The 20,271-nt window shown below is 53.1% G+C and overlaps 4 protein-coding genes across 4 annotated transcripts; 1 reads left to right on the plus strand and 3 right to left on the minus strand.

Annotated features, from left to right (window-relative positions):
• Nucleotides 1–18: 18 nt before the first annotated feature.
• Nucleotides 19–7,998, minus strand: TTC4 (tetratricopeptide repeat domain 4). Its single transcript, XM_075037178.1, has 10 exons — nt 7,896–7,998; nt 7,691–7,808; nt 7,382–7,543; nt 7,064–7,141; nt 6,128–6,252; nt 5,759–5,845; nt 4,645–4,859; nt 2,809–2,890; nt 1,645–1,727; nt 19–708 (listed from the first exon to the last, which is right to left on the minus strand). The coding sequence occupies exons 1-10, from the start codon at nt 7,968–7,970 to the stop codon at nt 609–611; spliced, it is 1,125 nt and encodes a 374-aa protein (XP_074893279.1). The 5' UTR covers nt 7,971–7,998; the 3' UTR covers nt 19–608.
• Nucleotides 7,999–9,163: 1,165 nt separating this feature from the next.
• PARS2 (prolyl-tRNA synthetase 2, mitochondrial) lies at nt 9,164–10,610 on the minus strand. Its single transcript, XM_075037625.1, has one exon. It carries the CDS (start codon nt 10,596–10,598, stop codon nt 9,189–9,191), a length of 1,410 nt encoding a protein of 469 aa, XP_074893726.1. The 5' UTR covers nt 10,599–10,610; the 3' UTR covers nt 9,164–9,188.
• An 862-nt stretch (nt 10,611–11,472) lies between these two features.
• TTC22 (tetratricopeptide repeat domain 22) lies at nt 11,473–15,324 on the minus strand. Its single transcript, XM_075037647.1, is given in 7 exon segments — nt 11,473–11,761; nt 11,763–11,923; nt 13,496–13,633; nt 13,635–13,658; nt 14,196–14,314; nt 14,976–15,091; nt 15,278–15,324. Coding segments are annotated over 7 exon segments (894 nt in total).
• Nucleotides 15,325–15,635: 311 nt separating this feature from the next.
• Nucleotides 15,636–20,057, plus strand: CIMAP2 (ciliary microtubule associated protein 2). The gene is made up of 10 exons (XM_075037648.1): nt 15,636–15,647; nt 16,020–16,124; nt 16,223–16,339; nt 16,536–16,673; nt 16,769–16,886; nt 17,094–17,122; nt 17,235–17,378; nt 17,578–17,679; nt 18,697–18,827; nt 19,934–20,057. The coding sequence occupies exons 1-10, from the start codon at nt 15,636–15,638 to the stop codon at nt 20,055–20,057; spliced, it is 1,020 nt and encodes a 339-aa protein (XP_074893749.1).
• Nucleotides 20,058–20,271: the final 214 nt, after the last annotated feature.

The following is a 20,271-nucleotide window of genomic DNA, read 5'->3' on the forward strand; positions in this document are numbered from 1 at the left end:
ATTAGGCAGAAGTCAGTCTACTTAAAACAGACATGTTTATTTCCAAGTTATAGAGGACAATCAGTCAGGTAGCAAAAGGATCAGTAAAACACACCACTCTGAACAAAGAGCTCTGCTTTACTCTGGCCAGCAGCAGAGCCAAGCGGTGAAAAAAGAGCAGCTGCTTAATCCCAGGCAGGAATCTGACTGCATCCATCCCGCTGCAACAGGCAGGTATCTCCCCAGACCACTGCTGTTAAACCCCAGCAACCACAGCCCACCTCCAAAGAAATCGGTGATTTTTCACAGGTAAGTAAGTACATTCCCAGCTGGTGCTGCTTCAACTGCAGCCAGTGTTTGGCACTGCTTCAGCTTTATTTCAAAACCACATGCAGCCTATCATAGAGGAGACCTTCTGCAAGCCAGCTGGATTTCTTTTTAAACAAATAATCCCCTCTTGTAAGCCCTTCATTCTCCTATGCTGCTTTCCTGGAAGTTTCCTTGTGTGCCAAGATTATTTTTCCCCTGAAGTGTGCAAGGCATTTTTGTTCCAGCAGAAGTTTGCAGTCTGTAGCTGGGATAACAAACAGCAGCCTCTTGCACAGGTTTCCTCGTTTCGTTCTTGCTCATTATAGTCGATGCACCTTCTTGCCAGAGAAGTACTTCTTAGAGAAAGGAGAACGCTTTACAAATGCCAAAACTGTTGGAGTCCCAGCCTTTACAAAATACCTGCAAAGATTAAAAGGAGTCCTTTGGCTTCCTTGTAGCTGGCCAAGTGTCATGCAAAGTGAGTGACTTCCGCCCAGCTCAATAAAGACTGACCTCCCGAAGGCTGATAACAAGCTTTTTTGCTGATTAGCAGAGCCTCTTGGGGCCAAGGCTACACACATCTGAGTAGGAGTGTTTTATGAATCAACCCTTCTCCCAACAGCTACTTCTAATTAAAACAGCTGTTATTCTCCCTCTGGAAAGAGGTTTCTTTTGCAACTGCCCTTACAGCCTGAAATCTGAGGGCTTACGCACGCTGCTGAGTTTTATGGAGTGACAGTTCAGACACAGCCCGCAGCAGTGGACCTAGAGCTCTGCTCCCACTGTGACAGACCAAGCCACTAGCACTGTGCAGCAGGCTTTCTCCAGCTAGCTACAAGATGGTGCAAGTTAACAGCACAGGCTTTACAATAACTTTTTGGCTTCACAAACAGCAAATTCTTCTCTCTAAATAACTGCACAACACTTTAAAGCCAGTTTCAGAGTCAAACTGTGCTGCATGCTGTGTTGGGGGCTGCTCACGCAGCATTATTAACAGTGAGAGCATTGTTAACCTTCAACATGCTCTCTTTATATGCTGCTGCTTTTTTTTTTTTTAAAGTAGTGCTGTGTAGATGGGATCTGAAACAGCCCTTTTGTGCTGCTGCTTGTGTGTAGCCCAACTCCCCTTCCCATCTCCATCTAGTCCTGGAAAGAGCTGTTAATTTTTTTTGGGGAAAAAAAATATGTAAGTCGCTAAAGCCAGGCACAAAATCCACGTGGTCCCACTGCTTTACACCTTCAAGAGTTAGGACTATTAAATCAGAGAACAAACTGCACTTAAAGGCAAAGACATAAAGCTCATTCTTTTAGCCTTCGTGCTCTCTCTGGACCTGAACAGGACATGAACAGCCTCACCTTTCGTGCTGCAGCACTTGTAGCAACGTGTGTTCTGGGTTCAGCTCGTACATTTCTGTTCTTTCTTCATCTTCAAAATAGAGCTGAAAAAAATTCTGGAAGGTTATTAAACACCTAAGGTACATGAAGGCAAACTACTAAGCTGTTGAAAGTCCAGTAACAGGACACCGTGTATCTGCTAGAGGTTTATTAAACTTCTGTAGCTTGAACCGACCATGCCAGATGCTAACTTCAGCAATGCAGAAACTGTTTTGTGTAAATTCCGAGTCTTCCCTGTATAAACCAGCTTAGCTTCTTATAGCAGTGGCAGCAGGAAGGCAAAATACACTGGGTGCTCCTGTGCTTTACAGAGAAGCAATCCAGATCTACAGGCTGCTTTTTAACAGGTAAATGCAGCAATGGTATGAGCTAAACTGAGTAGGTTTAAAGATATTTGAACAAACCAGGGTAGATTTAAGAGATCTGAATCCAGCAGCTGTGCCTTAGACTGTACATGCACACAGAGCTATAATCCCAGTTTTTAACATGTTAAAGTACAGAGCCACTGTCCTTTTGGACATGTCTGCTCACTGTACTAAGGGCTGTGCTTTGCCTGGCACATGTGACACTGAAGCAGAAAATGAAAAATAAACATCTGTATCCTTCTATGTATAACTTCTGAAAAATTCTCAAAACCTGCTGCAGCCACAACCAACTCACATCTCACCTTTGCTAAAGTCTTAATAGACACATATTGTCTTGATGGGATTAAGTGTTTAAGTACCCCCAGTTAGTTCTGAAAATAACCTATTTTTTTAATATTTTCTGATTTGTATTGAGCAACTTCACATTGCAGTTAAAAAAACAGGCAGCCTACCAGCTTGATATTCTAAATCTTAATCATCGTTACAAAGATGGGAATCTAAGCAATATCTATAAATACCTTCTATCAAATACAACATTAAGTGGAAGACAAAAGAACTTTCATTTTCATTAATGAATTCTGTGTCCATGTCAGCACATCTGGAAAACGTTTGAGCTTCCAGATCCTTATTTCACATCTGCGTATGGTAAACAGGTAACAATGCCATTGCTTTCATACACTCAAAGCTGTGTAATTTTTCACTCCAGACGAAAAGCCACAACACAACAACCCTGAAATAGAAGGAATGTCAAACTTCTCACCTCAAGATTGCTGGGAAGGTATTTTCTTTCTAAATCCCAAGGAGGTAACTCAGCAAACATCACCATTAAATGATCAATAAACCTAAAAGCCAAGATACACTTGGTTAGCTTAGACAAAGTGTTCAGCTTTTGAATGATGGTAAAAATACATTAGCAAATTAGACAATTCTCGTGGTTTAACCCCAGCCAGCAACTAAGCACCATGCAGCTGCTCACTCACTCCCCCCGTCCCCCAGTGGGATGGGGGAGACATCAGAAAAAAAAGTAAAACTCATGAGTTGAGATAAGAACAGTTTAATAGAACAGAAAAGAAGAAACTACTGATAACAATAATAAAGTGACAATAATAATAATAAAAGGATTGGAATATACAAGTGATGTGCAATGCAACTGCCCACCACCTGCCGACCAATGCCCAGTTAGTTCCCGAGCAGCGACCCTCCCCAGCCCCACTCCCCCCAGTTTATATACTGGGCATGACATCACATGGTATGGAATACCCCTTTGGCCAGTTTGGGTCAGCTGCCCTGGCTGTGTCCCCTCCCAACTTCTTGTGCCCCTCCAGCCTTCTTGCTGGCTGAGCATGAGAAGCTGAAAAATCCTTGACTTTAGACTAAACACTACTTAGCAACAACTGAAAACATCAGTGTGTTATCAACATTCTTCTCATACCAAACTCAAAACATAGCACCATACCAGCTACTAGGAAGACAATTAACTCTATCCCAGCCGAAACCAGGACAACAACAGACTGGAAAGTAAGTTTAGATCACTAATAGTTTCTTCCCTTCAAACTCATCGCTTTCCCAATGAGACCAAAGCCCATTTGTAACTCATGGTACTGGTTTCAAACTTGAGCAGTGCAACAACAAATTATTTTTAACTTTTCATTTTCACTCTGAAAAGATGCCAAAATAAACACCATGCATTTTGTCTAAAATTGATCTTCCTTCTACGTGGTCCCACCAGCACCATGCTTCACCAGATCAGAGTGCTGGGAAAACGCTTGTGTGTCAGAGGCTTGTTTATTTTGGTACTTCAGGAGTGTTGGTGGCCAATTTGTTCCAAGAACCCATTTTCACTTCTTTTGGTCATGAAACGGCGTAGTGAACACTACTGCATAAGAACCACACACTAATCTGCTTGCACTGCAATTTTAAGTCCTAAACTTATTAGTAGGTCTGAGGAATACATATCTCCCCACAAAGAAAAAGTTACAAAATCCAAGGTTATTTAACACTGCGAGATCAGGAACTGCAGTTAACATCAAGAAAGTGGAATTCCCACCTTGCCAGTCATTTGCTTATAGTCTGAAAGGTCTGTAGCACTTCAGTCAGGCCTTCTGTAAACCCTAAGGAAACTATGGGGCCACTGGTGGTTACGAGAGGTCCCTTTTGGAAACTTTTTATAATTTCTAAGTTTAATCCTCTTTCCAAGACCCACATATTTGGAGGGCTTCGAAACAGCACCTTAATGAACCTCTGAAATCCATGCATGGGATGGGTCACAGGTATTACTGGCCACTGGTCCAAGCTCGCACTGCAAGTCCCTTTAAGCACACTGGCTAGATATGACGTATTTCTCTGCACCTTCATATTTTGGCCGTCATAGATTTTGCCCCTCGTATTTTAAAGCTGCATTTGTAAATCATTGAATAATTCAGGTTGGAAAGGACCTTAGAAGGTCACCTACTGCAACCTCCTGCTCAAAAGCACGGTCAGCTATGAGATTAGAAATCTGGAACTACTTCATTAGCATGGCCGTGTTTCACTTGCTGTCTGCTGTCATTTACTCAAACATCTCTTTATGCAAGAATGCTGCTGACAGTGCATTTACCTGGAGTTCTCGTGAAAAGCCGCAATAAAGTCTGTCTGCTCATGCTCAGGGTACAGAAAGAGGACAGGCCAGTTCAGGTTGCCATCAGCATCTAAGTGCACCTTTGCCCCCGTGGCATTGTCAGAGTGGAACCCATCTAAGGATATCTCAGCCAGGCCATCTGATACTTCCTCTTCTTCATTTGAAGGCTCAAGAACCAGCTTGATATTTCTTTCCTGGATGGGAGGAAGGAAAAAAAAAACCCCAACCAAAAACCAAACAGGTATGGTGAGGAGAATAAGAGCAAAAAATTAGCAGTCAGTAAAAGGACAAATTGTGTCATTCTTATTAATGAGCCAGCTCTTAAACATGCCATCAAAAGCCTTCCTACAGTATCAGACTCAGGTGTCCGGTCTTCCCAGTAGAAATCAGAACCTCAGCCAGACACCCAGGTTCCTCATGAAATGGATAAGCAGAGGTGGGAATCCAGAGGAGCCCACATGCTGAGAGAAGAGCCTGAGAAAACGTGGGGAAAGGGATGCAGCTGAAATCCTGTCCTTTGGGACCAAGCAGGCATAACTTCAGGGTGCAACTACATGCACCAGCTCCTGAGAACATCCACTCTTTCAGAGAACTGAAGAAAACTCACTCTTTTCTTTGGAAAGACAACTGCAGAAGAGGAGATCCAATTTACGTAATAGTCCAAAATACTTTAACATAGCCCAAACGTGTGTCGAGGAAGGAGAGGATCCAGGACTGATTCTCTCCTCCACCCTCCTGGATGGTAGTCTTCTACCCTTCCGCTGAAGTAATGCCCATCGGCAGCAAAGAAAGCAAGGTTCATTGGGCCAGTGTGATGCTACAGCCTGGCAGCCAGAGCTCTCTCTTGGATGCTCAGTCCATCTCCTAACACTGGGATGGTATTTTGTGTTAGTTGTTACCTGAAATATGGAAACCCGGGAGCTGGGGCTAGAGCCATGCAGATGAGGACAATCATGGTTTTAACTCAATTTTTTGGCTCTAGCCCTCAAAATCCTGTGTATGAGAACGACCCCTTAGAGGCACACAAGTGAGCTCTTAAAAAAACTCAAACCCAAAGCAAACCACACAAAACCAAACCCCCTCACCAACCCACCTTTATTGCTGCAAGCAAAATTTCCTTTTGACATTGCTCTTTCTTCTTCATCACCTTTGCTTTCCTTGCATCCCGCTCCTCAGCCCGCTACATGTAAGAAAAAGTTGCACCATGGTCACGCACAGCAAGTCAGTGCCCATCACTGCTCTACCCTGCCAACGAGCGGAGAAATCAGTTCAGATCTCCAGAAGGGTTCCCTCCAGCTCTTTCCCCTACACATCTAAACAAGACACACTACTCGATTCTGTTTGGGGATGTTATACTACGCAGAAACTTGTATGGAGCACTCTTCAACCAAGGATCCCAAAGTGCTTCTTGACACAAAGTAGGCAACAAGCATTATAGATGCTAGACTGCCTTAATATTTACCTTTAATTTGTCAGCTTTAGCTCTCATTTCCACAAGCTTTTTCTCTTTTGAATCTATTCGCAAGCCCTCCTCACACCATGCTATTGCTTCAGAGAAATTCTTTAGCTCCATGTGACAGAGAGCTCCTGGAAGGATTAAGATTTTAAGTTTCTAGTATTGGAGTCAGCATACAACTACTACACAAAGTGGTGGTTATAAACACAGCATTAGCCCTAGTGCTTTCAAGAGGCATACACAGCAGCGCATGCTATTGTCTTGCAGGGTCATGTTCAATCGTAGACTCCCAGCAGGTCAGCTGAGAAGAAAATCTAAAATATTTCAGCAATTCTTGTATCATTTGCTCAACTAGTCACAGAAATCAGCAGAATGATGCTAGAAGTGTCTGTTACAAGCAAAATTTTATGATTATAACATATCAGTATTTGTTGTCTCATAAAGTGGCCATTTCCATGGAGTGAGAAAGGCTGGGGAAAAAAAAACCAAACCCAAAAACTAGTATTGTGGAAAACAGCAAAAGTTATGTTGTGCTTTACAAAAACAGATCCAATGCCTGCCTCTTTGACAGATATAGAAGCTATAGAGCAAAGAGGGAAAAGATAGCATTTTGACTGAAAATCCCAAAACAAAATGCAGAGCTCTGTTTTGGGGAGAAGCAGCAATAAGAAAACAAGAGATCTGGTACAGTAACTGCCTTAATTTTCTGAAATGAATGCTGTCCCGAAACAAAGTATGAACGCATGCTCACAGTAATTTCAGGTTTATAAACAGTGTTATTTGACACACAGAAACATGCAGCGAAACAAAGCAACATCCAACAACAAGTTTGTTCCAGGGCTTGTACCACTAAGAGCCTAATAAGTAAATACAAGGTGTGCAAAGCTGTTTTGAAATGATGTTCCGGGCGCTCCACGCGGTAACGTGTGCTTTAACTCTTACCTCTTATGACTGCTTTGAGATGGGTGGGCTTTAGCTTTTTTGCTTGGATGGCATCATTGAGCGCAGAACGGTAGTTACCTACAAAGCAAGCAAAACGGCTCAGAACCTTTCGTTTGCGTTTAAAACCCAGGCAGATCCCACGGTGACAAAACAGCTCACGCGGAGACTCTGCAACGCACCGTTCCTACGATCGCTGCGAGGCGAGCGGAGGAAGAAAGAGCACGCCGGGAGCAAGAAGCGAAAGGCCAGGGATCCATCAGACGGGTAAGAGCCCCCTTCCCAGCCCCGTCCGAGGCGGGACGGGGCACCTCTCCTTACCCAGGTAAAACTGCGCGGCTCCCCGGTTTGCGTGCAGCACGGCGTTCAGCTCGGGGTCCTCGCACTTCTTCTTCAGCCCCTCGGTGTAGGCGACGACCGCTCTCCCGTAGTCCCTCTCCCTGAAGTACTCGTTCCCTTCGTTTTTGTACATCCTGGCCAGCTCTGCCGGGGACGGAGGGGGACAGGGCCTGAGCGGGGGTGGGGGGCACGGCTCCCCGCCAGCACCCCGGGCCAGGGCCGGAGGGACAGACCGACAGACAGGGACAGACACCCCCCCCCCCCCCGCCCTCCTCAGCCCCGGCTGCCCACCTGCGGGACCCTGCTCCTCGTCGAAGAGGAGGGACTGCAGACAGGCCAGCTCGGGCTGCCGCGCCGCGTCGATCTCGGCCGGGCACCGCTTCATGAACATGGGGATGGCCTCCAGCTCCTGCGGGGGGACACACACACACCACATCGTCCCTCAGCCCGGCCCGGCTTCCCCCCCCCCCGGTCCCCGGTCCCCTCCCCGCCTCACCTCCTCCCAGGTGTCGGGGTGGAAACCACCCCGGTACCGCGTCCCGCCGCCACCGCCAGGCCCGGCGTCCGCCATGTTGTCGCTGCGGCCCGCCTCCCGCCTCCCGCCTCCCGCCTCCCTTCCCGCCCGCCGACCGCCCCCTCAGGCCCGGCCCCGGCGGCCTCCGGCCCGTTTTCAGCTCCAAGTTTAGGTGGCATCTCCCGTGGGGACGGCAGGCGGAGCTGACCCTCCGGCGAGAGGGAGGGGAAGGCCCGGGGGGAGCCCCTCAGGACCAGGGGGCTCACGGGGAGCGCGGGGCTGACACGAAGCCCCTCAGGACCGCGGCCCGCTGGCGATGGCTGGATCTCAGAGCCGGGAGCTGCGGCATCGGGGCGAGGGGACTCCGAAGAGCTCGCCCCGTCCAGGGCAGGAGGCTCAGGGGAAGCCCCCACGCTGCAGCAGGCACGTACCGGCGGGACATCACCGTCCTGCCGGACGGGGTTACTTACGGCCTGTATACAACACGGCCTGGACGTTTCTATCCCCAGGCTTTGCAGGTCCCCAAATTTCATCTTTCCTTGGGTTTTTTTTTGGCAAGGATTTTCTACCACTCCGAAGGCTGCATTCCCAAAACCACGCCATCACCACCCATGCCCGGCTGATGCAGGCGTCTCACCAGCTGGACGGACCTGCAGGACTGGGGTGTGGATGCCCGACACTATTCTTCACCTTAATTCCTGCAGATTTGCAGCGCTATGGCATTTTCAAGGTGAACAAGGCTCTAGAGTTCACCATTTTGCTGTAATTAAGACTAACCTCCACCTTCATGGCACCTGGGTGCCTCTAAAGAGAAGACGCAAATGGAGGAAAGGCACCTTCCTTCCTCTCCTTAAAATCCCTCATTCGAAGAACTCAGCACCCGAAAATGGCGAGGGAAAGCCCTCCCGTCCTCCCTCCTGCAGCCTCAGCTGTTGCATGCACTTGACAGAGGCCGTGTCTGCCACGGGTGGGCAGCGAGGGGCCGACCCTAGTGCTCCCATGGCTGCACAAGGCTACACGTGGTGGTAAAAGCGGCTCACGGGGGCCTGTAGCCAGATGGAGGAACGCCCCCCGCCCCACAGGGGAACACGGGCTGACCCCAGCTCAACCCCAGCACCCAGCACGGTTGCGAGACACCGTGGCCAGCTTTGACGTGAGCTGGATTCGGCTCTGCTCACCCAGAGTCATTGCCAACAACCCGCACGTCCTTGGAAAGGAACTGGGGCTGTTCAGATAAACTCAGTGCAGCAAAGAGGAGAATCAGAGACAGGGAGTTTAAGGGACTTGCACTTTACTCAGCAGCTCAATGACGCCTTCCTTGGTGAGGAACAAAACCTCGCCGGCGTTCTGATTCCAGACCTCGAAGACCGGAGGGTCCTCGCAAACCCTCTTCCCGGCTATGACCACATAGGGATAACCCAGCTTGTTGGCGTCCTTTAGCCTTTTGCCGATGGTCAGCTGTGTCCTGTCATCCAGGACTGAGTCGCCAGCGAGGTGGGGCAGCACTTCGGCGAGGTCGTCATACACCCGCTCCAGCAGCGTGACTCCCTCCTCCTCCTCCTTGCTGCCTCTCTTGGGGGGAATGAAGCAGAGCTGGTAGGGCGCAATGAGGCTCGGCCAACGGATGCTGTCCTCTGTAGAGAGCACCTCGATGGAGGCCGCCAGGATGCGAGTGATGCCTAGGCCGTAGCAACCCATTTCTGCCAGCTGGGGTTTGTTCTTGGGGGAGCAGAAGACGGCATTGGAGACGGAGGAGTACTTGGTGCCCAGGTAAAACGTGTGCCCCACTTCGATCCCTTTGCTCTGGGTGAGTTTTTCCCCGCACGTGGGGCAAGACGTTCGTTCCCCGTTTAGCATTTCCACGTTGGCCGCGAAATGTCCGTTGGGGCACAGCAGCAGCCTGTCCTCGCCAATGTCCGCTGGGAGCTGGAACTCGTGGGACACGGTGCCGCCAATGCTGCCTGTGGCCGCCTGCACTTTGACGAAGGGAAGGCCCAGGCGGTCGAAGAGGCTGCAGTAGGCGTCGCACACCAGGTCGTAGGTCTGCCGAGCCGCCTCTTCGGAGGCATCGAAGGTGTACATGTCCTTCATGTAAAACTCCCGGCTGCGCAGCAAGCCGAAGCGGGGCTTGGGCTCGTCCCGAAACTTCCTGGTCACCTGGTAGAGGCGCAGCGGGAGCTGCTTGTAGGACAGGTTGCTCTGAGCGGCCACCAGCTCCGTCACCGCCTCCTCGTGCGTGGGGGCCAGGCAGTAGGCCTTGTCGTGCCGGTCCACCAGCCGGAAGAGCTCCGGCCCCATCCCGTCCCAGCGGCCGCTGGCGCGCCACAGCTCCGCCGAGCTCAGGCTGGGCATGTTCAGCTTCTGCCCCCCCACCGCCTGCATCTCCCCGTCCACCACCTTAACCAGCTTCTCCATGGCGCGGACGGCGGGCGGCAGGTAGTAGTAGCAGCCGGGGCCGGAGGGGTAGACGAGGCCCCCTTGCAGCATCAGCTTCTGGCTCCGGCAGGCGGGCTCCCCGGCCCTGCCCTCCCACCCCGCCTCGTCGCCCGCCTGCAGGTCGAAGGGCTGGAAAAGCTGCGAGACCAGCAGCCGCTTCGCCCTGCCCGGGACGCCGTACCGAGGACCGCCGCCGTACGGCCGGCCGTTCCCCGCCGGCAGCCGCCATCTTCTCAGCCAGCCCTTCATGGCGTCGAACCGCCGGCGCGCCCCCGCCACCCCCCGCGCGCGCCCCCCCCCCCCCACGTGCGCGCGGGCCCGCGCCCCCCGCCCCGCGCCGCCAGGGACCCGCGGGCGCCCCGCCCCGCCCCTTCCCCGCCGTCACAACCAATGGGAACCACAGCCTCCTGTCACGTGGAGGGTCTCACCGCCGGCCGGCCAGGAAGCCGGAAGTCGGTAGGGTCGGACCGGCGGGCGGAGGAGGTCGGGGCTCTCTGGTTCCGCCGGCGCGGACGGGGGTCGGGCGCCACCTGGCGGGCGGGCGGCGCGGCCCGCAGCGGGAGGCCGCCGAGGGGTGACCCCGGGGGTCTGCGGCGTGACCTGCCCTCTCCCACCCGGCGTGGGCCGCGGCACCCCCGCGGTCGCACTCGGATCCCGCGGCCGGATTGCCCGAAGGCGGCTGGGCGTCCTCGGGGAGGGCGGGCGGGGGGGGGCAAGGAACGGAGGCTGGCGGGGTGTGGGGAGGACACCACCCGCTCAGGTGTCCCCAAAACCCAAAGGCCCCGCCGCAAGGGCAGGAGCAGGGACCCCCCCCAACGCCTCCCAGCTCCGCCGACCGGAGGTGGAGGTTTAGGGGGGACCTCGGCAGGCAGCCGGCCTGCGGCAGGGGGTGGCAGAGGGTGGCTGGCAGCACCAGGGGCAACAACAGGGCTAAGGCCGCAAGGGGTTTGTCTATTGCTTTCTTAATTAACAAGGTTGTAGAAAACTGAGGAGGACCTGACAGCTCACCAGAGAGCCTGCCATGCTGCAGAGCCCACTGCCACCCCGACGGCTCAGAGGGATGGCGACGGCTCATTCATCCTGCCCTTGGAAGAATCGGCCTTCGTCATCTCAGACAGCAACTTCACCAGCTCCGTCCAACCCCCCGGCCGGTCGTGGCTTTGCAGAGCCAGATCACCTCCCACGCACAGTTGCGGCAGACCACCCTCTGCTGCTGTGGGAATTTCTCCTCGGCTTTCTTAACCCACCGTTCCGCTGCCTGCATCAGCGTTTCTGTCCTCAGTTTCACCTGGCCAAAGAGCATGAGCGGTGTCTCCAGGAGGCACCGCAAGTTCTCAGTAGAGCCCACGTCGTCCAGTTCGATGGCCCGCTTGAAGCACTCGATGGCGAGCGTTTCCTGGCTTTTAAGCGTAGGATTTGCCCCTGAAGAGCTGGAGTTTGGGTATGGCGTCGCCCAGGTCAAACTCCAGGGCTTTGCTCAGGAGTTTCATCCACCAGGACCAGGCATCCACCCTCATGCAGTGATGTCTCCTGGTGGCTCTTCGCTCCTGTAAGCTCTCTGAATTCCCTCCCAGCTAAGGCTGATGTTAACCGTAGCAACCCCTCCGTTCCCTGTTCCTGCCTTCAGCCCTGCTACACCCCTCTGTCTCCCTCACACCTAACTGGAACCGAGCCCAACAGGAGGGAGAGGCAGCCAAGGGCCAGTCCCCTCAGTTTTTGTGGTCTATGTTTAGGGCTGAGAGTTAATGAGAACCTGGGGATGCTGCAAGGAGCTTGCCGGGATCTCAGGGCTATGGTGTGCCCACCTTCACCTGCCCCGTGTCCAGGTTTGTCCTTGGGCACAGACAAACCTGAGGACCCTTTCAGGGTGATTTTTGGCATGCATGAGCTTCCTTCTGTCAGGCACTGGGCCCTGTCCCATCTTGGTGCATCCCAGATCTTGCAGATGTATCTTCACGTGGATCTGGACACCAGAGGAACCTCATTAGCTTGTGCCCAGTTGCAGGGTGGATGACAAAATGATATGAGTACAAACCACCAGTATGCATCAGGTCAGCTCCTTGGCTATGCCAAGCTACCCCAGAGAGCCAGGCCAGCTTGCCCAGCACCAGCACCCCCATCTCCAAAGCGTGACCCCAGGCTGGCTCATGGCTAGTAGTACCAGGAAAGGCAACGCGAGCCCTGAGATGTTGCTCATCCTGCTGACCTTGGCTGCAAATTTGGTTGCCAGTGATCACGGGGTCCTTGAAAGCAGCTAGCCCATCCACTCCCCTTTCCAGGCTCAGTCTCAAGACTTGGGGGCAGCATGTCCTAATGTGTTCAGAGGTTGAACTGCTTGGCCATAGGAGTGTGCCTGAAGAAGGGCTGAGAAATCAAAAGCCTTTTTCTTATGTCATTTCAGCTCTCTCCAGTCCCATCTGGCAGACAGACATCGCCTGGCACCCAGTGACCACCTCCATACTGCACTTTTCAGCCTCCTGCCTGCAGCTCAGAGGAAGTTAAAACATCTCTAAGGAGCAGCTGTACGCACATATTAAAGTACTTCGCTAGAGGAGGATATTTCACTTCACTGAGCCTCATTTTATGAGGAGTTAAATAATCCTGTTTAAATATAAGGAAGTAAGAATGAGTCCTTATTTTATTTAAAAACGGGATTTGAAGAAATATTCATGATTCTTCTATGATGGGAAATACTCACTAATGTGCACTCCTGTTTACAGGGGACTGGAAATGGGCAAAGCCAAGGGATTAAAGAGTACATTTTGATGCTTCTGAGTGATTTAGGAGCATTAAAGTCATTAAATAGTCGAGCCAGTTCTACCTGGTGACTCAGCATCCTGTGAAACATTGCCCAGAGGGACCCAGGGAAGGCCTTTAGCAGCTCAGTGCAAGAGCCAGGATCTGGCCCAGATTTCCTGGCTGCTGAGTAGCAACTTCACTCCCAGACCAGCCTTCACTGGTTTTGTCAGGCAATTACTTCTCCCTACATGTTTCTCGCCATAATTAAACGAGCAATGCAAAAGCTGTCTGGGAGAAGCGCCATGGCTGTCTGGGAGGCTGGAGGAGGAGGAGAAGTCGCCGTGGGAAGGGGACCTGCCCACCCCTCGGGCACCCAGCACGCTGTGCTGGCCCGGATGGGGACTTACCTGTGCCCAGGTGCGGTAGGCCTGCCAGTTGAAGTGCGGGTCCCACAGGACCTCCAGTGCCATTTTGCATATCCCTTTGACCATCTCCTGCTGGCCCAGGAGGTGGAAGATTTTTGCTGGGCAGTTCAGGATGGGAGGGTTGTCTTTTCACCGTTTCTATCGCCTGTTCGAGCCACAGAAGTGAAACACATTTCCGTCGGTGACTTATTGCCTGCTGTGGTGATCAAAGGGACAAAAACATCTTGGATTGATTCACCGGGGTGGTGTTTTAACCGGGAGGGTTTAAGGCTAGACAAGAGATGTGGTCTGTGGGGAAAGCTGATATCTCTTATTAAATGAACAGACAGGACTGAATGCGGGGCTAAGCTCGGGGGTTATGTGCCTGAAAGCCTGTCTGTGCTCCTTATTTCTTCCAGCTGTGCTGGGGGAATCTAATAAAGGTATTGGTGTCCCTGCAGCCTTTCACCGAGCTGCTGGCCTGCTGCTTTGCCAGGGGCTGATTTATGCCATTGGGGCCAAACACGTGGCCTGGGAGTGGTGTGCTCTGTACGTGGCAAGACCAAGGGTATCGGTTCCCGTCTGGGGCCTCCCCTCTTTGCCCTGGGGGATTTCCAGGAGGAAAAGCACTGAGGATGGGGGGGAAGGTGAACGAAGGACGTGAATCAGTCCCTTGGTGCAGCGACGCTTTCCAGAGCAGCACCTTTCCAGAGCAATCGAGGTGTTTGGTCTCGGAGAAGCCACAGTCCTGCATCCCCGTCAGGGTGGTGGAAAATGTTTCTTTCCTTTCCAGCAGCATCCCCAGGTAGCATCAGGGCAGGGCTAGGGAAGAGAAGTCAGGGCAGGTGAGGGGCCAAGTCATTCGGTGGCCTAACCTCTTTCTGTCCTGCAGAGGATTTGCAGTTTGGGCTTGGGGTCTCAGCGCAGAGAGATGGCACATCCCAGCTGACCCTGGACATGCTCTTACCCAGCTTGTACGGTCCGTGAGCCCACAGCGCTGGCTCACACAGCTGGTTGACCAACTTTCTTGAGTACTTTCATTCCCTCTGGTGACATTACTGTAACTGCACGACTGCAGGGCAATGTTTTTATGTCCACTGCAGTGGTAGTTGCAGGGTTTGTCTTAAACTCGCCCCTTGGGAAGTTGCTGGGGGATATAAAATTACTGCACATCCCCTGCGCCCTGGCAACTACCCAAGGCGCAGGCACTCCCCGGTAACCCTTGGATGCTTTCAGGCAGCTCCTCCTGAGCAGACAACGCTTTTGAAAATAAACAACATTGATAAGAATATAGTCATTAAATCAATCAGAAGAACATGTATCATCATCTGAGGTTCAGGGCTACCTTGGATGTAGGTACACACAGCATCCATCAGTGCTGGATGCATTACACGATGAGTTACAGGTGCGTAGGGGCCAAAGGCGAGTTTCACACAGACGGGTTCGGGGTTCCCCTCCTGCTGAAATAATCTGCTTCTCCTACCTCTGTAGTGAGTGTCGGAGGACTTGATGACTTGTCGGGGCAGCACCAGGGTCCTGTTGGAAGCAGGCAGCCTTTTCTGCTCCTTGCTGCCCTGGCTCAGCAGGATCCTGTCCAGCCTGCAATGGGAGTGGGTGGTAGCAAAACCCTGCTTTCTGCACCAAACAGCAACCCAGCGCCAGGGAACTGGCTTCCCCAGGCCTGACTTGCTCTCATCCGAAATGCCACGGGCATTAAGGGGGCTGGCGAGCCTCCCCTACGGGGATCAGACACGGGTCTCCTTGCCCAGACCCACCAGCACTCACAGATGCAGCAAATATGGTGCCACACAGGATACAACCACCAAGAGCATTATTTTATTGCCCAAAGTGGGATTGACAGGTTGGGTAGTTGCTTTAAGAACATATTTTTTAGCAGCTTAGAGATAGTTTGTCCCTATGAAAGCCTGGTAACCAGTTGGATCAAGCCCTGAATTATGTAGCTTTAGCCAGCCTGGGAGCCCCCGTTACAACCAGGATCGCTGCCTTGTCCCTGCTGTCTGCTGGCCCTGTCTGCTCCCGGGAGGGGACGTTCCCTGGGGAACCATGGCAAGGGCTGCCACCCTCTCCGCAGCCCCCAGGGACCAGAGCCGCCAGCGTGGGGCTGCAGGCTCTCTCTGGGGACATGGGCAGCCAGGTGAGGCCACCAGCCAGGCTTGCCTGGATGTGTGTGGGGAGCCGGACTTACCGGTGTAGCTCTCCTAACCTCCCAAATTGCCTGTGCCTGCTGGGAAGCAGCTTCTCGCATGGGGACTTTTTTGCAGACGATGGTCCGGGACACGCAGCATCAGGCTGGGTGCACCCCAGGGTGGAAGTGTGGGATGTGGGCTGCTCGTGCTGGAGCATGCTGATGCCTTTCTGATGCTCAGCAAACACAGCATGGAGGGGTGCTCTGTGCAGATCCCCGTGTCCGTCTCCCCTAATCACCTCTCTTCACCCGGCTGCGGAGCCACGGCTCGTGCTCCGGTCCCGGCGTTGCTGACGGTAGGGATCTGGCTCTGCGTTGTAGGGAAAAGCATCAGCCTTTGGCTGGGCCAGAGCAGAGAAGGGCTCCTGGCTTAGTCAGCCGCCCCATTTCCAGTTCAAGGAGATAATGAAGAGGCGCAAACGCCAGGTAAGAGCTGGGTTTGTCCGCCCTCCCTACACATTTGCTGGGGGCCACCGGCAGCACAGCCCAGCCCTGTCCTTGCCCTCTCCGCTCTCCTCCCGCAGCAGGAAAGGCTGGGCCCAGGAACGTACAACATCAGGGACTTTCTGCAGGAGACGCGGCCCTCCAGTCTCCAGGGAATCTGCGACACCAGGGAGCAGCGGTTCAGAGATGCCCGCAGGGTACGTCACACCCTGACACGGGGGAGATGCTGGGGAACGGTGCCCGCCGGCTGCGGGACTTGGCTTCGGGCTGATGTCTCCGGAGAACAAGCCCTTTGGAAGGGTTAGGAGCTACCGTGGGTTCCATCTCCTCCTGCTGGGATGGGGACTGTCCCCCGTGCTGAAGCTGCTCACGACCACCCCACCTCTCCCGCAGGACTGCTTCCCCGGCCCCGGCACGTACGGACCCCGGGGCAACCCCTACGCCCGCCTCGAGGAGAGGGACAAGCGTTCCGCCGGCACGCGTGGGCTGATGGACAGCAGGACGGCAAAGTGTGCCCCGCTGGCAGCCGAGGCAAGTCCTGCCCCTTGCCCTGGGGACACGCTGGTGGGGTGGTCCTCTCCCACCGCTGAGCGCAGCCCCTGCCGCCTTTCCCCCCGTACCTGCAGGGCAGCGGCCCCGGACCTGGCACCTACCGCCTGCGGAGCAGCATCGACGAGGGGCTGCGGCGGCGGGCGGGCGGCCTCGGCCCCTGCCAGCCCTTCTCGGGAGACAGGTCGAAGCTCGGCCGTGGTGGTCTTCATGCCTTGGAGGTGCGTTGCCCCGGGGTCCCACAACCGGCCAGGGTTTCTCATCGAGCCGTGGCGTTGTCAGCCCGCTGCTATAAGGATGGAGAGCTGCCTTACACCAGCATCTGTCCCACTTGGGTATTGCTCTTTGACTTCCCTCGGAGGCTGGAAAAATACGCCCGTGCAGCAGCGTTTTGGGAGTGAGCGGGCTGCAGGCAGCGCGCAGGAGAGCGGGCTGGTGCCCGTGACCAGTGGCAGGGCTGAGGTCTCGTGGCACGGGAGGGATGGGGGGGCACGAGAGACCACCGGCAGCTGACCCTCTCGCACCGCTCCCTTCTCCCGGCAGAGGAGAGGCACCGAGCTGAGCGCTGGCACTGTCAAGGGTTTCGTGGACAAGCTGACGTTGAAGGAGAACAAGAAGAAAGGCTGCTTCAGCACCCTGCCGAGGAACCCGTTGTCCTGCCAGATCAAGGCTGAGAACGTGCTGCCCGTAGGCAGGTAAGCTTGGCTGGTGCTGAGCAGAGGGGCAGGAGCTCAGCAGCGACCACGTTATCTCTGCCTGCAGCCCCGGGCCTTTGCCCTTTTCAAGGGATGCTCAGACAACCCTTCCCATTAGTTTTGCTCTGCATCAGCTGCAAGCGAGCGGATGCACTTCATGGATGAGGGCAGCTGGGTTTGAGTCCTTTTAGGCACCAGGAGCTTCTCGTATCCTCCCAGAAAGTCATATTCTGCTGCTTGAAAGTCAGTTTTTCCTCCAGCAGCATCAGCAGCACGTTGCAGAGCCAGTGCAGGTGGGAGCCTTTCTCTTACTACCCGTTCCTGGAGCTGTATTCATCTTGACAGCTTCCCCACAGAGAACCAGAACAAAGCCTAAAGGGCTCAAAGCGGACAGGGAAAGCTTTAGTGCAAAACAGTCCACCTTGGCTAGGGATGAGGAGCAGGCTTCCACGTGGCTTCTCGCCTTTATCCAGCGGAGTGGGGAACAGGCAACTTGAAAGAGGTCAAGGATGAAGATATCTTCGTAATTGCTGGGGAACTCGACAGATGACATTTTAGGGGGAAGGTTGTGACACAGCAGCCCTTCACTACAGCTAGCAGTAGGCGACTGGGGAGCGTGCTCGCGCCCACAGACATAATCAACTTCTTTGTGGACCACTGTGATGAGAAAGGGTAACAGGGTAACAACTGGGACCTCCCCCGTTAGCCAGGACTGCTGGTAAATGATGGAAAGCGGCTTGGTGAGCACTTCTACCAGCTCCCTCTGCACTCACAATTGCTAGCCCTTGTTCTTGTGGGGCACTTCAATTTACCAGATGTCTGCTGGAAATACAGTACAGCAGAGAGGAAACAGTCTCGGAGGTTCCTGGAGCGTGTGGAAGATAAATTCCTGACATAGCCGGTCAGTGAGCCAACTAGGGAAGGTGCCCCGCTGGACCTGTTGTTCGTGAACAGAGAAAGACTTGTGGGTGATGTGATGGCTGGAGGCCGTCTTGGGCATAGCGATTACCAAATGATAGTTTTCGATTTTGGGGGAAGTAAGGAGGTGAGTCAGCAGAACTGCCACCTTGGACTTCCAAAGGGCAGATGTTGGCCTGTTTAGGAGCCTGGTTGACCAAGTCCCTTGGGAGGCAGTCCTGAAGGGCAAAGGAGTCCAGGAAGGCTCAACATTCTTCAAGAAGGATATCTTAAAGGCTCAGGAGCAGGCTGTCTGAAGGCCTGGCCACACGAAGGCACTACCTGGTTTTGCCCCACTCGCATCCCCTGTGCTGCCTCTGGATGGGGAAGCACATGAGACCTTCTCCTTCCAGAACCCTGTAGGTGTTGGTCGCTGCGACATCACCGAGCGTGAAAAATACCCTCAGAAGATGAGATACCAGTCCCTGTACCGGTGTGACGCGCAGCGGTACCTGAGCAACTTGAAGCAGGATGCCTACTTGCTGTAAGTCTGACAGACAAGGGGGCCGTAAGTGGTTTCACACTGGCTTACAGCAAAATCATCTTGAGCAGCTCCGGGGAGACTGAGTGCACGTTAACTGCCACTACAACTGATGCGAGGTGGGATGATCGTGTAGTTAAAGCACTGGATCGGGACTGAGAAACACTCACCAGCCCCACCGCAGGTTCCCTCTGTGGACAGGGAGGTTGGTATTGCTGCACCTCTCCCCTCCCGGGAAAGCGAGGAGACTTTTGTGCCTCCCCACGGCGTAGAGGTAGTGGGAGGGTTAAAGAACTACTGGCTCTTGAGGCACTTCATGGTGCCACCACCGAGGTGGGTGGTGGTGTATCTTGTGAAATGCGATTTGGCTGCAGCGAAGGTCTAGGCAAGTAGTTTCCACCCAGCTCGAGGAGGCAGCCTGGGAAGCAAGTGGGAGGTGGATGGATAATCAGGCTGTCTGGACTCATTCCCAGTGCCGGCACAGGGCTCAACGGCCCTGAACAAAAATCACCTTCTCAGGCTGTGCCTTGGTTTACCCATCTGAGGAAGGAAGATAACAAGGCTCACTTTTACCACAAAGGGCTTTGAAATTGCTAGCATGAAAACCCTCTGAAGCAGTTAGGAACTATACTAATGAGAGACCTCAGGATAGCCCTCCGCTCTCACCTTTGCTTGTGGCCAAGATTAGCAAACTGCTGCGGCGGCACTATGGGCTGACAGCTCTGCAAAGGTCTTTCTTGATCTCCAGAGAGTAGTTAGAAATCTGTCTTGGCTGAATATAACTCGGCAGCTTTCAGCGGGGCAGCCAGAAGTTAGCTATCCTGTGATGGAGAAAGCATAATGAAATCTAGCTTTCAATATTTCCCAGCTTTGTTAATCTTGCAGTTCCAGTAGGAATAAAAAAAAATCTGAACAGTGAGCAGGACTTGGAATTCAAACGCATCTCTCTGATCAAATAGCACTAGCTCCAAAATCACTTTTCAAGTTAAAGCTGTGCTTTTTAAGGGAATAGCCAGCTTTTAAGAGCTCTGTTCACCTCCATGCTTAAGACTAATGAGATTAATCCAACCGATAATTTGAGCCCATGGAATTGCATCCTCTTTCCACAGTGAGCGGCTCAAGCCTGTTGCTAAAAAAACCCGGAGTGATATGATTTCTGCTTCACGCTGTCCCGATACCTCTGAAGAAATGTTTTCCAAACGTAAGATGGTGCTGGAAAGCCCAAATCAGTGAGTAAATGGCAGACACGCCAGCGGATGAGATGGGGTAGATGAAAATACTTACAGTGTGCTGGCGTGCAAGTTAAGAGATAGGAGACAACTCGTCTCGTTCTGTGGTAATAAATCACTCTTAGACAATTAACTTTTCTGTTGAGTAATTCAGTATTCCCACCTTGGCCTTTATAGAAGTGACACACTTGAGAAGTGGATGCCAGATAGGGCGCATC

The sequence above is a fragment of the Buteo buteo genome, chromosome 10 (assembly GCF_964188355.1).
Source record: "Buteo buteo chromosome 10, bButBut1.hap1.1, whole genome shotgun sequence".
NCBI classification, from domain to species: Eukaryota; Metazoa; Chordata; class Aves; order Accipitriformes; family Accipitridae; genus Buteo; species Buteo buteo.

What these genes read in the sequence shown, in the direction of transcription:
- TTC4 (XM_075037178.1), bottom strand. Translation starts at nt 7,970, where the DNA reads ATGGCGGACGCCGGGCCTGGCGGTGGCGGCGGGACGCGGTACCGGGGT. An exon ending in CTAAAGCTGACAAATTAAAG is followed by an intron (nt 5,846 to 6,127) that starts GTAAATATTAAG and finishes TCTTACATGTAG; the next exon opens with CGGGCTGAGGAGCGGGATGC. An exon ending in TTTTGCTTGCAGCAATAAAG is followed by an intron (nt 4,860 to 5,758) that starts GTGGGTTGGTGA and finishes CCTCCCATCCAG; the next exon opens with GAAAGAAATATCAAGCTGGT.
- PARS2 (XM_075037625.1), bottom strand. Translation starts at nt 10,598, where the DNA reads ATGAAGGGCTGGCTGAGAAGATGGCGGCTGCCGGCGGGGAACGGCCGG.
- CIMAP2 (XM_075037648.1), top strand. An exon ending in GGTTCAGAGATGCCCGCAGG is followed by an intron (nt 16,340 to 16,535) that starts GTACGTCACACC and finishes CCTCTCCCGCAG; the next exon opens with GACTGCTTCCCCGGCCCCGG. An exon ending in GTGCCCCGCTGGCAGCCGAG is followed by an intron (nt 16,674 to 16,768) that starts GCAAGTCCTGCC and finishes CCGTACCTGCAG; the next exon opens with GGCAGCGGCCCCGGACCTGG.